Source organism: Sander vitreus, chromosome 16 (genome assembly GCF_031162955.1).
Source record: "Sander vitreus isolate 19-12246 chromosome 16, sanVit1, whole genome shotgun sequence".
NCBI lineage: Eukaryota > Metazoa > Chordata > Actinopteri > Perciformes > Percidae > Sander > Sander vitreus.
The window spans coordinates 9,348,415-9,362,262 of NC_135870.1; the positions used below are offsets into that span (position 1 = coordinate 9,348,415).

The 13,848-nt window shown below is 42.0% G+C and overlaps 3 protein-coding genes across 13 annotated transcripts in view; 1 reads left to right on the forward strand and 2 right to left on the reverse strand.

The window, feature by feature from the left end:
- rapgef1b (Rap guanine nucleotide exchange factor (GEF) 1b) overlaps positions 1–7,302 on the forward strand; it is a 46,565-nt gene extending 39,263 nt beyond the window's left edge. For 8 of the 11 annotated variants that reach the window (XM_078271760.1, XM_078271762.1, XM_078271757.1 and 5 more), the window contains 12 exons: positions 422–472; positions 631–706; positions 1,091–1,175; positions 1,899–1,991; positions 2,834–3,019; positions 3,785–3,869; positions 3,968–4,062; positions 4,183–4,261; positions 4,748–4,849; positions 5,018–5,115; positions 5,194–5,322; positions 6,065–7,302. In XM_078271760.1, coding sequence (XP_078127886.1) covers positions 422–472; positions 631–706; positions 1,091–1,175; positions 1,899–1,991; positions 2,834–3,019; positions 3,785–3,869; positions 3,968–4,062; positions 4,183–4,261; positions 4,748–4,849; positions 5,018–5,115; positions 5,194–5,322; positions 6,065–6,215 — 1,230 coding nt within the window. In that variant the 3' untranslated portion in view covers positions 6,216–7,302. The remainder of the gene's footprint in view (positions 1–421; positions 473–630; positions 707–1,090; positions 1,176–1,898; positions 1,992–2,833; positions 3,020–3,784; positions 3,870–3,967; positions 4,063–4,182; positions 4,262–4,747; positions 4,850–5,017; positions 5,116–5,193; positions 5,323–6,064) is intronic. The other 3 variants (XM_078271763.1, XM_078271764.1, XM_078271759.1) reach the window with 1 other exon arrangement.
- A 7-nt stretch (positions 7,303–7,309) lies between these two features.
- On the reverse strand, positions 7,310–10,964 carry uck1 (uridine-cytidine kinase 1). Its single transcript, XM_078271765.1, has 7 exons — positions 10,792–10,964; positions 10,173–10,332; positions 9,464–9,560; positions 9,197–9,339; positions 9,025–9,119; positions 8,887–8,935; positions 7,310–8,795 (listed from the first exon to the last, which is right to left on the reverse strand). The coding sequence occupies exons 1-7, from the start codon at positions 10,879–10,881 to the stop codon at positions 8,605–8,607; spliced, it is 825 nt and encodes a 274-aa protein (XP_078127891.1). The 5' UTR covers positions 10,882–10,964; the 3' UTR covers positions 7,310–8,604.
- Positions 10,965–11,030: 66 nt separating this feature from the next.
- dnlz (DNL-type zinc finger) lies at positions 11,031–13,518 on the reverse strand. Its single transcript, XM_078271766.1, has 3 exons — positions 13,078–13,518; positions 12,763–12,902; positions 11,031–11,553 (listed from the first exon to the last, which is right to left on the reverse strand). The coding sequence occupies exons 1-3, from the start codon at positions 13,357–13,359 to the stop codon at positions 11,418–11,420; spliced, it is 558 nt and encodes a 185-aa protein (XP_078127892.1). The 5' UTR covers positions 13,360–13,518; the 3' UTR covers positions 11,031–11,417.
- Between the last annotated feature and the right edge of the window lie 330 nt (positions 13,519–13,848).

The following is a 13,848-nucleotide window of genomic DNA, read 5'->3' on the forward strand; positions in this document are numbered from 1 at the left end:
TTTTAGAAATCAGCATACAAAGCCCATTTTATCTTGTTAGTCCAGCGCAGGCTAAAGGTCACTGTGAGTCACTCAGATGTAAAATCAGATCCTGAGATGCGCCACTGATAGCCATTACTTCCCTCTGGAGTTAAGTATGGGAAATTGCAGAGCTGAAATTCACAAACCGCCCTCCTCCTACACCACCTCCTCCTTTGTCCTGTGTGGTGCAGTCTGACAGACAGATGTGTGAAAATCCTCCACTCTTGCAAGGTTAGGGGCAATGTGACAGCAATGATTTACAAAAGGACATAGGGAGGGGATCAGAAATGGGAGTAGGGAACATTCATATCCTGTGATGACATTTAGAGCTGTTACAGAAGATATATTGCAGTGGTGGGGCTTTTATCATATACAAGTCTGACTTTTTCTTCGTCATCAGAGGAGCTGGTGCAGGACGGGGGGGCGAAAACAACAGGCAGAAAAAGGAAAGGTGCAAGCTACATTTTGGACTAGACTGCATCGGCCCACATCAACTCTAACCACTCGTTTCCTCTCCTGCTTTGAATCTCATCCCCCTCTTTCTAACTCTCTCTGTCTTTCGCTTTCTCCAATTCTTTGCGCTTCGCTTGCTCTCTTTAATTTTCCCAGAATGATGATGGCCCAGATGTTCGTGCTGGATCAGGAGATATTCTATTAGTCCACGCTACAGAAACGGATCGCAAAGGTACAGTACAGAACACATGAGGACTTATGCTCACCCCGTGCGTTTGTTATGGACAGCTGAGTACGTTACTGGGCTTCTGGGTCACTAGCACAGCTTTGATGCTTGCTTGACAGACTTGCAATCATTTTATACTCAAAGAAAGATTTATTTTTATTTGTAAAGTGGGATTCTGTAGTTTGACTGATGTGTTATTACTTTTCTAATCTGCTCATCTGACTAGCGTTTAAAAGCCTCAGTCTCTCTCTGGTTCAGCTATTTGAGAAGTGTCAGTCCGGGGATGTATCCTTCACCTTTGATGATGTGTTTTCAGTTAATTGAGAGCTCTGGCTGCACTTCAACTGAAATATATGTTGCTTTTTTTCCTCTTCTGTTTTTGCTTGACAGATCTTGTTTTGTACTGTGAAGCCTTTCTAACTACGTACAGGACTTTTATAACCCCCGAGGACCTCATTAAGAAGCTACACTACAGATATCCTTTTCAAATCACAAAACATGTCACTCTGAGCTCAATCGCTATCTAGTTAGCAGAAGGCGGTTTTTAATCCTTATTTACCAAGAAAAGACTTGTTTGCTCTCACTCGGCTCTTTCAGTTACAAACATTTATAGATGGAGACCTCCAGTGCAACTGTAATGCTCCACTGATAGATACTGAAGTCTAGATTACTACTGAAAATATTGGGGCTTTTTGTGATCGTGTGCCTTGCTTGTTGGTACCTAAAGAGAGCAAGAACCATGAACTTTTCCCTCCTTGATTTTCCCCTCATGATGTAAAAAGCTGGCTCTCCAGTAGCAAACTTCCACGTGTAATGTTTTGTCACTGTTGTTATCGGCTAGCTCACAGAGCAGCTGGCGTGATCTTGTTACTCCATAGAACTGACAGTGATTGCTATGTTATGATGTATTTTTATTTATTTTTTACATGCAGTAAAGCTGAAAGAGACCTACATTGCATAAAGGAAACAACAGTTGTTGTGCCATGACTGGGTTCCCTAAATTGGAGTCTTATTTTATACCCTAATATTTTATTTGAAAAAAAAGTCAATGCATTGTTTTGTTTTTTAAACTTCACACATCTTGTCTCATCGCCTGATGAAGCATCATATATGTGCGAGAGCTTTTTAGTTTAACGTGTAATTGTATTTTGTAATACCACATGTAGCATCGTTTTCTTTGTCCTTGACCACAAAGCACATACACTAGGTTCTGCCACAGCCCGGACACCTTCAAGAAGCGAGTCAGCAAGAACACATTCTTTGTGCTGGTTCGTGTGGTGGATGAACTGTGGTGAGTAGTAAATCTGGGGAAGACCTTTTTTTCTCCTCCTCAGGGAAATATGTTTCCAAGTATATGGAGAAGAAACTTGGTCTCACAGTGAATCAATGAATAAAAGCATGTGTAGGTTTAGAAACATGGATATTGCTATTGTGTTGAATAAGACTAATCCATTATTTTGGTCGATATTTTTTAAAGAAATGTATTCCAAATGTACTCAATGACCAAGAAGAAAATTCAAATCATATTTCTGCCGGACAAATTAGGTTATTATATATGTTTCTGACTTATTGTGAAACATCTGATAGTATTACCTTTACTGGTTTATAAAAACAACTCAAGTCAAACCATCTGAGGAGGGAACACACTCATACTAACTCGTAAGGATGGGTCACGAGTAGATATTGCTTCACTTTAAAGGTTCATAAGCCAAAAAATGTTGGGAACCAGTATGCTCAGAGATGCTTGTTATTGACACCTGTAGGCAAACTGTATCGTGTAAACTCATGAATGATTGATTTGATGCTGGGATATAACGGTAACAGTAATTCTTCAGCCATATTACCCTACAGACAATGAATCGCAGCCTTGCATAATGTTTATTTGAACTCACTCATCCTAAGAGCTTTACTTTATCGTTCTGCCTACAGCTATAAACAGGAAATATGTCCCTAGTTCTGCAAGAGCATCTGGAGAGCGGTCTCTTTTTGTTCCAAAACTCCCTTTTTTAATGTAGTCGTTATGGCCATAACCGTGCACGTCTGACCATCAACAACCAATTTAATGACTTTCTTCCCTCCTCTCCTCTGTTTACCCCATCCAAAATGTAATCATTCTCTTCCTCCGTCCTCCAGCTTGGTGGAGCTGACAGAGGACATCTTGAAACAGCTGATGGACCTGGTGTTCACGCTGGTGTGCAATGGCGAGCTCAGCCTCGCCCGCGTGCTCCGCAAGAACATCCTGGATAAGGTGGAGCAGAGGAAGCTGCTGCGCTACACGAACTCCCTCAAGCCGCTCGCTGCCCGAGGGGTCTCTGCAAGGTACTGTGGGAGTCAAGGGTCGGCTTTTTCCAAGACTGGTATGGCATGTGGGGATAGTAAGTGTAATGTAACGCTTCATTTAAGCCATTTCTGGCTCAGCACCTTTTGAGGCGAACGGACAGTGTTTTGTTTATCGCCTGCTGGAACGGCCTTCATACACCATAAGATCTTACAATGGCTCCTCTCAAATGTTTGATAATGTTTCCATTAAATCCAATATTTTAAACAGCTATTCTCTAGTACACCATGCTTTATTCCCCAAACTGTGGCATTTGATTCTAATCATGTGTCATTTACAACACATTACCATAAAACTAAAATACTTTTTCACAGAACACGATATTTACTCATACAGAAATGTAGAGAGAGAAAGAGAAATATAAATGACCATAAATACAAAACATCCAATGTTACAACCAATTTTTCAAAAATATTCTTTTCCACATACTTTCATCTCAATCTGACACTCTGCAAGTTGATATCGTACAGCCTGACACCAAGATTTTATTCGACCCATCACGCACAGTGTGACATGCACTAAACGTACACAGTCGTCGGGGTGGCATGGATAACCCTAACTAATTTAGTTAAAAGATGAAAGATGAAATTAGTTGGTATTCAATAGCAAAGTGAGGTTTAAACTCTTGGGTTCATTTTACAAAATGACCAGACTTTCTGTGAAACCATTTAGCTGCACCACAAGGAATTGCCATGGTAGACTGTAGAGTTGAAGACATCACCTAATAGATGCGTGTGTCCTAACAGGCCTGGAACTCTCCATGACTTCCGCAGTCATGAGATCGCCGATCAGCTCACTCTTCTTGATGCTGAGCTCTTCTATAAAATTGAGGTACAGTGGCTTCATTGTGTCATTTCGCCCAGTATGTTGACATTGATTGTGTTTTGAGAGCTCTATACTAACTATAACTCTGTCCCGCTCTCCTTCAGATTCCCGAGGTGCTGCTCTGGGCCAAGGAGCAGAATGAGGAGAAGAGTCCGAACCTGACTCAGTTCACAGAGCACTTTAACAACATGAGCTATTGGTGAGACCGAAAACCACAAACGTCATGCCGTCACATCTCGCTCTCTGTCATTGGCATTCATGGCTTCCTTCTTATGCCATCTTGTTGTCACCACACCATTTATCTCTCTTCATCCTGTAGGGTCCGCTCTTTGATAATTCAGCAGGAGAAAGCCCAAGACCGAGAGAAGCTGCTTCTCAAGTTCATTAAGATAATGAAGGTTAGTCACATAACACTTAGTCTATATCCACGACGTTCCACTTCCGGAATTGCTCCAGTGCCGCCGGAAATTCTGCCGGATGACTCTCTTTTCGGCCGGATGTCCCGTTACCTCCCGCTTTCTTTGCATTGTAATTCTAAACTCCGGTTGATTCATGAGGACTATGGTTAACTGCTCCTCAGATCTCTGCAGGGTAAATCCAGACAGCTAGCTAGACTATCTGTCCAATCTGAGTTTTCTGTTGCACGACTAAAACAACGTTTGAACGTACAAGTTCCTTCCCGGTGGTATTTTGCAGCAGCACCGTGGCTCTGTCTCGGCAATTGTGATTGGTTTAAAGAAATGCCGATAAACCAGAGCACGTTTCTCTCTGTGTGGACTAGCCAGACCTAGTCTGGCAATGTGACACTAGCATAATACTTAAATATCTGAATTGTCATGTTGATTTCCTTGTTGTTTAACATTTGTACAAATCTCTTACCACAGCACTTAAGAAAGTTGAATAATTTCAACTCCTACCTGGCAATACTGTCTGCCCTGGACTCTGCCCCCATCAGGAGATTGGAGTGGCAGAAACAGACGTCAGAGGTAAGAGGATCGTGAGGTTACGATGTTAAGTATCAGCATGTAAAAAAAGAGAGAAGCCCAACGATAGTGTCGTCTCTGAATCTACACACCTGCTCTCAATAATCACAGAGCAGTATCATGATTGTTTGTATCGCTATTCTCTCACATCCCACCGTTTTCTTTTCCCAGGGACTGGAGGAATATTGCACGCTGATTGACAGCTCCTCCTCCTTCAGAGCATACCGAGCTGCTCTGGCTGAGGTGGAGCCTCCGTGCATCCCGTACCTGTAAGTGAACAAACGTTTGAGCTCGTACAAATGTTTTATCTGACAGCCACAACTTGACATGACTCCTCCCTCTCCCAGGGGTCTCATTCTACAGGACCTGACCTTCGTGCACCTGGGTAACCCTGACCTCATTGACGGGAAGGTCAATTTCTCCAAACGCTGGCAGCAGTTCAACATTCTAGACAGCATGCGGCGCTTTCAGCAAGTGTAAGTCCACTGGGAAACATGCAGGGTGCGATTTGCCCGGGGGGGGGGGAATGGGTGATGGGTGGGATTTTCCCCTTTCTGGTCTATACATCCCAGCCTCTGCTGAATTTTTTTTGTCCCAGGTGGGGACAGATGTATCTCGCCCCTCAAAGTGATCAATGCTACTTCACCAATAGACCATTATATACCTAAAATAGAAGTATTTTAAACTAAGTCAAGCGCTGTAACGTGAACGGTCTATAGTTCGTTAAAACGATAAAATCCGAGCGGCAGTTGCTAGTTGTGTTTAGCAGCGACAGAGCTCCGTGACATGCCTGGCCGAGTGGCGCTATCCGTGGTATTGGATGGGTGGTGACGGCACAGTGGATATGACACATGCCTTTGGTGTGCGAGACCTGGGTCAGCTAAATGACATGCAATGTAATGTATTGGAAGGATGATTTAATTCTTGCACGTTTTGTTTTTGTGCGTGATCAAACCCCCCCCCCCGTTTTTCACAAATCGCACCCTGCATATATGTATAGTATGATGAAAAGATACACGTGATCTTGATTTATCATTAGAAAGCTTTAACATTAATCAAAGTAATAGAATGTCATTTTGTTTGCCACTGGCAGGGAAATGCTTTGTTTTTCATTAAATTTAAATATCATAAAGCATCGCTGACATCGCCACATGGGCTGTTTGTTTTCTCTCTAATAAACTACTGCATTAATCAAACCTCCACCTCTTTTCATATCAGGCATTACGAGCTGAAGCGCAACGAAGACATTGTCTGTTTCTTCAACGACTTCAGCGACCACCTGGCAGAGGAGGCCTTGTGGGAGCTGTCGCTGAAGATCAAGCCCAGGAACATCACCAGGCGCAAGACGGAACGCGAGGAGAAGACATAGGGCCCTGTGGGCCTCCGAGACTGACCTCCAACTGTGCTTCATGACACTAACTCCACTTTACTACAGACTGAGAGAAAAACGAATGGAAGCTAATAGAAACTCATTGTGGGGGGGGGGGGATGCAGAACAAACTACAGACAACTGAAGCGTGGCCAAGGTTTACAAAAGAGCTTGGCTGCTCTGGGAGATTATAATTGGGATAACTGTGGCTCCGGCGTTTAGACGGGGAGAGATGCAGTGACAATAGGTGAAACAAGAGGAAGCCTGGTGCTAAGGAAGAGTGAAGAATCACACAGAACAGACAGGGAGACGCTACGGAAATAACCAAAGTCTGTTCCCTGGGCTCTCTGTTTTAGAGTGGAGCTGTTGGCGTGCGTGTGTGAGAGATTGAGTTGAATGGTCCATCGCTCTCCGAGTTGCTCCTTCCTCTTCCTTTGTATGTATGTGCCATTTTGTTGGTCATCTTCTGCAACCCTCTCCTTGACCCATGAGTTCCCCTCAAACAGAACCTCGAGAGCGGCCCGCCCTGAATTGTGACGTCGACACGCAGGCTGCAGACCCTGGAATGGGCTGGGGGCGTGCCGGGATTTGAACTCGTAAGAGAGGATGACCATTAAAGACTGGAACCTATGCGTTTGTTTTGAAACATTTTGTGTAAGAATCATGTATGGTTATGAAATGTATTATATACTGCTCCTTTTTGTTCTTAAAAAGGATGTTTATGCTTATGAGAAGAGCTTAGCTTCTCCCAAGTGCCATACATACATGTGCACTAAAAAAAAGCAAAAACACAAAAAGATAAATTACTAAAGATGCTGTGATCTATGTAAGTCATACTGAATCATTGTGTGCCGTGTTCAAGTGTAGAGAACCATCAGGCAATCACAATCATGTCCCAGTCACGTCAGTGTGTGAACGTGTTTTGTGTGTGACTGAAGTCCTCAGTGACTTGTGTGCGTTTGTCATTCCAAAATGTGCTGTAGTAAATCATTTTGATTCCTTTTTTTTTTTTTTGGGATAATGGTCAATACCAACACATCACACTGTGCTCTCAAACTCCAATAAAACAAACCGCTCTGTTTCTATACACACTGTGTTGGTTTAGATGTTTCATTTTCGCTGTCAAGACTTTTCTATTTGTTTTACAGAATGGTCAGTGACAAATGGATTTCAGAAATATTAAGGCATGTATTCAACTTTAAATAATTAAAAGGAAGCACTCAATAACAATCTAGGTGTAATACTACTACACCACACAGTAATCTGGCCTAAATTGATTTAAATAAATTAAAACAAACCAGGATATAATATAATCTTAATTAAAGCTGGGTTAGGCAGTTTATTTTTTTTTCTTCTTCTTCTTTGGCTTTAAAAATCCCATAATAACATTTCAGCATGTTTGTAATTCAAGTGATCTGAGAGAACTTCTGCACTTCTTCTTGGCTCTGTTGTCAGGCTTTAGGAAAAACTAGCCTGTGGGGCGGCCTCTAGCTCACCCAGTAAGTTCGCCCCATGTTGGCTGAGTCCTGCAGCGGCCCGGGTTCGAATCCGACCTGCGGCCCTTTGCTGCGTGTCATCCCCCATCTCTCTCCCCCCCCTTCATGTCTATCCACTGTCGCTATAATAAAAAGGGAAAAGCCCCAAAAAAATAATCTTAAAAAAAACAACAAAAAAACTAGCCCGTGACAGGAGACGTTGGCCAATCAAAAGGTCATTTCAGAGAGAATGCGTTCCTATTGGCTGTTCTACAAATGCAGGTGCAGGTGCACGTCCCTTCAGATGGTGAAGGCCTAAATTCAATGGTGGAAAATAATTGCTATTACAGCATTGGCACTGCCTACACTGCAAAGCAATTGGGAAGAAAAAAAGTAAAACGGACTTATCATAGAGTCTGAAAACACTTGGCAATATCTGCGAAGCGTTTCAGGGCTTAGGACAGAGAAGGGAGAGCTGCAGGACAAGGGCTGTATTTTTGTCTTTTCCATAAAAACTGCCTACTCCAGCAACAAACAAAAAAAGTACAAAGTGCAAAAGCATGACTGACAAACATTTAAATAACACTTCCTACCGTAAACGATATTAGCCTCAATCTCAGTAACCGGTCAACACAGAAAAATCAAACTATCATGGAAGACTGTTAATGTGAAAAGCATAATCTAGTAGCATACTGCTTATGCAACAATTATTACAGTGAATTATGAGGTTGCAGCACTGAATATTTGTAAAGTAGGATTGTGGATACTTTTCTTTAAAAAACAAACAAAACACTGAGGGGGAGACTGGCATCAGACGTGCTGACCCATCCCGCACAAATCAGTAGTAGCAATCCCAACGTGAAGCTTATATTCACAGTCTGGACACATCGGTCCACCCATGCATCCACACAGTCTCAGTGAGGCCGACAACTGGGCTCCAGCAGGACCCTCTTTCCTGCAGGATTAGTAGCTCCGTTCTGCAGGTCACCCTGCTCAGAAATGGCCCGTTTGAAGCCTCGCGCGTGGCTGTTAATGGACGTACGCCATTTGCAGATTTCACCATTCAGTATGTCTTGGATGTGCTGTACGATGAGGTTGATGGCCACTGGTGAGAGACAGGATTTGTCAAGCATTCATGCTGGAGAAATTAGCAGAAAAGCTTAATTGGGTGAAGAAAAAAAAAAAAAAACACTTACCCATATTGTCAACCCCCCTTGGAATGATGACGTCTGCATACTTCTTTGTCTGAAAGAGAACCAAATGTCTTAAGGTATGTTGACAAAGGTTGGACACTGTAAAATAGCCACACAATCAGTGAAACCCATCATACTTACAGGCAAACAAAACTCTTCAAAAGCAGGCTTGACAAATGTTGTATACTGCGTAAGAATCTGCTCCAGGTCTCTCCCTCTGGTCATGTCTCGGAGAACTACAGGAAAACAAAGTCAAATTATTGATATACTGTGACTACATTTGAAATATTTTGTGTGAGGGAGACATCAATACCTCTGCGAGACAGTCTGACGTCTGAATCTGTGTCCACAAAAAGCTTCATGTGAAACATATCGCGCACTTTCTGGGGGTAGAAGACCAGGATCCCCTCAAAGAGGACCACGTCTGCTGGGTAAACTGTGATCCTGTCTTCAAGCCTGGAAATAGACACACAGTGTTCGCACAGAGGCAATGTTGATGACAATTATTAGTTGAGGGAAAAAACGGAAAGTAGAAGATTTGTCATCAGGGCTAAATCAAAGTGGAATGCTTCCTTCCTACCTGGAATGTGTGACGAAGTCATACGTTGGCACTTCAACCACCTTTCCCTCCACAATGTCCTTTAAGGTTTTGTACATGAACTCGGTGTCAAATGCCTCTGCAAGAAACAGACATTTTAAAATCCATGCAGTGCACGCAGCATGTAAACAATATACTGACATATATGTATAAGAGAGCCATAATGATCAGCCAATGCAGGCCAAACAAATCAGAAATGAATACACATACAGTGCATGCTTTAGAATAACTTCTTAAAGTGTTTTGGAAAATGTATTATCACACAGCTAAGCTCTAGCAAACGGTCCAGGAAGCCAAAGCCCCAGTGTTAAAGATTCTTTGCAGCAGCATGTGTGTTGGCAGAGTAGCATGTACTACTAGGTAGATGTTAGTGCAGTTATGTACAAGTATTTCTTGAATTCCCCGTCGTTGTTAAATATCTTTGTCACTGCAGTTTGACAACCACATTTGTAGATTACTTCCTCTAATTCCAGGCGTGACATTTTAATAAAGCACGTGTAATCCACACCGGAATAACCGCTGATGAAACTGAGATATTTAAATAACATGTAAAACAAAAAGAAATCAACAATAGGATTGGTTGGACATTACAGGTGCACTTGTATTGTTATAAGTCTTTAAACCCATAGAGGTGTGTGCTGTTGTGAAGAAACTGGACAGGAAAAAGACCACTCTGTAGCCTGGGGCCTACCTGGGTGATCAAAGTTGTATTGGCCCTTCAGTGCTTTCGCCTTTTGCTCTAGAGTCAGGACTCTGTAGAAACTGTCCTGGCTTATAATCGCCACCTTCCTCTGGCGGTGGTCCACCTTGTTCTGGCCCAGGAGCTCCATGATCTTGGCGCAAACTGTTGACTGAGGCAGACAAATTATACTCAGCTACCGGTATTTATGACTTATCATAATGCTTTATTTACTAGGTTAAACTAGCAAAGGCAAGTTAAAAATGCAGCTTGTGTTAATGTCCTGAGGATCTGTGACCTTATCGGCTGACTCGCGGTCTGGTATTGCGAGGGAATTGACAAATTCTTTACAGCAGGTAGTTAGCTGTGTGACGCTCTTTGGTGTAAAGGTCACACACAAGTGTTGGTAAAGACAGTAAATATTAGCAGGATAGACATGCAATGACAGTTCTAGTGTGTTTAAGAAATAATGTTAAGAAAAGGCAGAGCAAGGGGGGCGTGCCAGCTGGTTTGACAGTTTGATAAATGCTAATGTTGGCGCTGCTAGCAAATTAAACTAAACTAGCTAGCTAAGCTCCTCGGGATGCTAATTTCCGTAGTCGGGAGATCCTCTAGCTAAAAAAGGACCGACCTTGCCGCTGGCGGTTCCTCCGCTGACCCCTATTAGGAAAGGGTGATGTCGAGGCCTCTCTGCCTCGTCTAGGGCTCCGAGAGCATCCATCGCAGTACAACAGTTCACTGCAGAACTCTAGACAACTTGACTCGCCCGCCCTAGCTATGCTATCTGTGGCAATAACAAGCGCCGTTCTCGCGAGAACTAACAATCTCAGCCCAAGAATCAACATGACATAAGATTAATAACTACAGATACACAATTGGAGCGGAACTTTATTAAATATTTAGATGAAAGACAATACATTATCATTACATATATGCATTATCAGTAATTCACATGTACAATCTGTTTCTGACTATCAATCAAATTTTGTCACATGAAATCGTACGAGGTACAATTCGAGAAAATATGACAGATTACCTAATGTGAATTTAGTATGAATAGTTTTAATACCTTTCATTTAAAATCAGTTAGCTGGAATTATAGTTATATCCCGATATTAAAAGCTATCTAAATCAGTTCCCTTTTTCCTTGCTCAGAATCCATGAAGACAATGCAAAAGTGTTTATAATGGAATTAAATATAAACATCTTACAATATACATGTACAGTATAAACACAACATTATTGTTTTTCTGGGTCTTAGTCGGATTTCTCTGTGTCTTCACCATGTGGTGACTTGTCTTTGATAGATTCATCCACCACAATCTCCAAAGCGGCACTTCCTTCAATCCTCTTTACAGTCTCTCCTTTGGCAGCAAGGATTTCCTCAATATTTCTAAAGGGTAAAGCAACACAGCACATGAGTCATTCAGAAATATACTGTACACACAGTTATTGATAAATGTTTAGACGCCAATTTTCTGTAGTGCATTCTGAACAATGCGTGCTCCTTAGACATGTTGCACAGGTGTTGTTTGTCCACCTAAACAGTATTTTTCCCTAGAACTTGCACCCTTTGCCCAAACCAAAATCAGCCAATAATAACTAACAATACATTGTAGACCAGAAATTCCAATATCCATCCATCCATCCATCTTCGTCTGCTTATCCGGGGTCGGGTCGTGGGGGCAGCAGCTCCGATTAGTATGAGGTCATTTACAAACACTCGCTATAACAGAATTTGTCCACCAGAGTGCACCGACACATTTATTTTCCAACTGTCACTCTTAGTGTATTTTGGTAACAATGCTTCATTAACCAAGTTTAAGGGATGCTTATCAAAAATGTTCACATTATTATGCGTTAAAAAAAACAGTTGATACATCAGGGTCAACTCTCAAATATTGATTTCACCAAAATACTGCTTGACTAGGGGGTATTAAAGTCTGAGACTGTGAGCCTCTAGCTACTTGAAAAAAGGGGGCCCTCTTAACGACCCATAGTTTACTTGCTTAGTGCGCTCAATTCCTGGATGCCTATTAGATCATGATTATATTATTTGATCCCACTGACACTAGAGATGTTCCGATACCAGTATCAGTATCGGCTCCGATACTGCCTAAAACGCTGGTATCGGTATCGGGAAGTACTGGAGTTTATGCACCGATCCGATACCACGTAATAAAGCCCTAAAGAAAATCTACGTTAAAGCAGTTTATTTCTGTTCTTTTTCCGTTATAACTGACTGTCAAACTGCAGAATAAAAGAAGGTTCTGGGGCATTCATTGTTCATGTTTCAGAAAGAGTTTAACCTGAGCCAGGTTAAGATAGAAATAATATCACATCCATACAGAGATAGTAGTATACAGCTGTTAAAACATAATCAAATATATGACACACTGGTATCGGATCAGTACTCTGTATCGGCCGATACCGATATCCGCATCCCACTTTCAAAACCTCTATGCTAGATGGTTGGATCCATTAAATTGCATGAATTAGCATTAAAAAAAAAGGAACATGTGCAACCAAATTACTTTGAATGGTTATGTTTTGAATGCTGTTATGAATCAATCAACGTTCAGAAGTCCAAAGCACCACCAACCTCTTCCCTTCCAGGTCAGAAAACCAGCTGAGGTTATCAGCGATGATATGGTGATTCTTACATCCTGGACATGTCACAATCACAACACCTTTGTGATAAGCCAGCTTGGATATCTTCTGCGTGGACCTGGTAGAGCAAACCTGCAAAAATGATACAGCCAGCATGTCAGGTATTTAACTCAGACACATATCACAACAAAGGAAAAATAGACCGAGACCAACACAAAGTTTTTGGAATTTCAAGATTAAATCATTTAAACATTTGATTAAATTAACAGCAGCAGAAGAAGAAGAAAACCAACACTGGTATTGGCACCTTGCATGTGTAAACGAGTCGATAATGTTTTGACTGGATCTGTCCAATAGCGTCACTTCTGATACTCTGTGAAGTTGAGAACTCTCTATAACTGCTAAGATGAGCTTCACATCTGTCAGCAGGTAACAAAGTATGACAACCACGCTGGTCCTGTGAGGAGAGAAGCCCCGACCTGGCTGTGGTCGTCGGTGGTCCTGGACGACGACAGCGGAGAACAACACAGAGTCCAGACGGTGCTGAACGACTGCGAGAACAGCGAAACAACCGGCTGACCGCCAGCATCGTCCTCAAAGAATCGGATGGACGTAAAATATCAAAACATTTCTGTTAAAACCAACACGACAGGTGAGGTTTTTAAGAAAATACACGCACGGATGTATACGTTACTAGCGATTTCATCAACATGTTGTTTGTCGCGGACTGGTGACGTCAAACATGGTCTTTTCAAAATAAACTTTATTGACAAATTGTTCTTAAAACAAGTTAAAAGTGAGAGGGTGGTGTTATTGCAAGTTGTTTGGATACAACTGATATCAGTAGTTAACTGTATTTAGAGTCAATGTCGTTCTGTGAATATATTTACCTAGAGGTTTTTTGTTGTTGTGAAAAGTAACTAAGGACATTTACTCAAGTACTGTAATTAAGTTTACATTAGAGGGATACTCTTTAGTATTTCCATTGTATGCTACTTGGAGCTGAACCAGAAACTGGGCATTTGCCAGGCACAATCATGAAAGAAACTAAATTCATCACCATATTCTTGTCAATTTA

Excerpts from the sequence above, each read along its gene's own strand:
- uck1 (XM_078271765.1), bottom strand. The coding sequence starts at position 10,881 with ATGGATGCTCTCGGAGCCCTAGACGAGGCAGAGAGGCCTCGACATCAC. Across the intron at positions 9,561-10,172 it reads ATACAACTTTGATCACCCAG|AGGCATTTGACACCGAGTTC; the intron begins GTAGGCCCCAGG and ends TGTTTCTTGCAG. Across the intron at positions 9,340-9,463 it reads GACTTCGTCACACATTCCAG|GCTTGAAGACAGGATCACAG; the intron begins GTAGGAAGGAAG and ends GTCTATTTCCAG.
- dnlz (XM_078271766.1), bottom strand. The coding sequence starts at position 13,359 with ATGCTGGCGGTCAGCCGGTTGTTTCGCTGTTCTCGCAGTCGTTCAGCA. Across the intron at positions 12,903-13,077 it reads GACTCGTTTACACATGCAAG|GTTTGCTCTACCAGGTCCAC; the intron begins GTGCCAATACCA and ends TCATTTTTGCAG. Across the intron at positions 11,554-12,762 it reads TCTGACCTGGAAGGGAAGAG|AAATATTGAGGAAATCCTTG; the intron begins GTTGGTGGTGCT and ends TTTACCCTTTAG.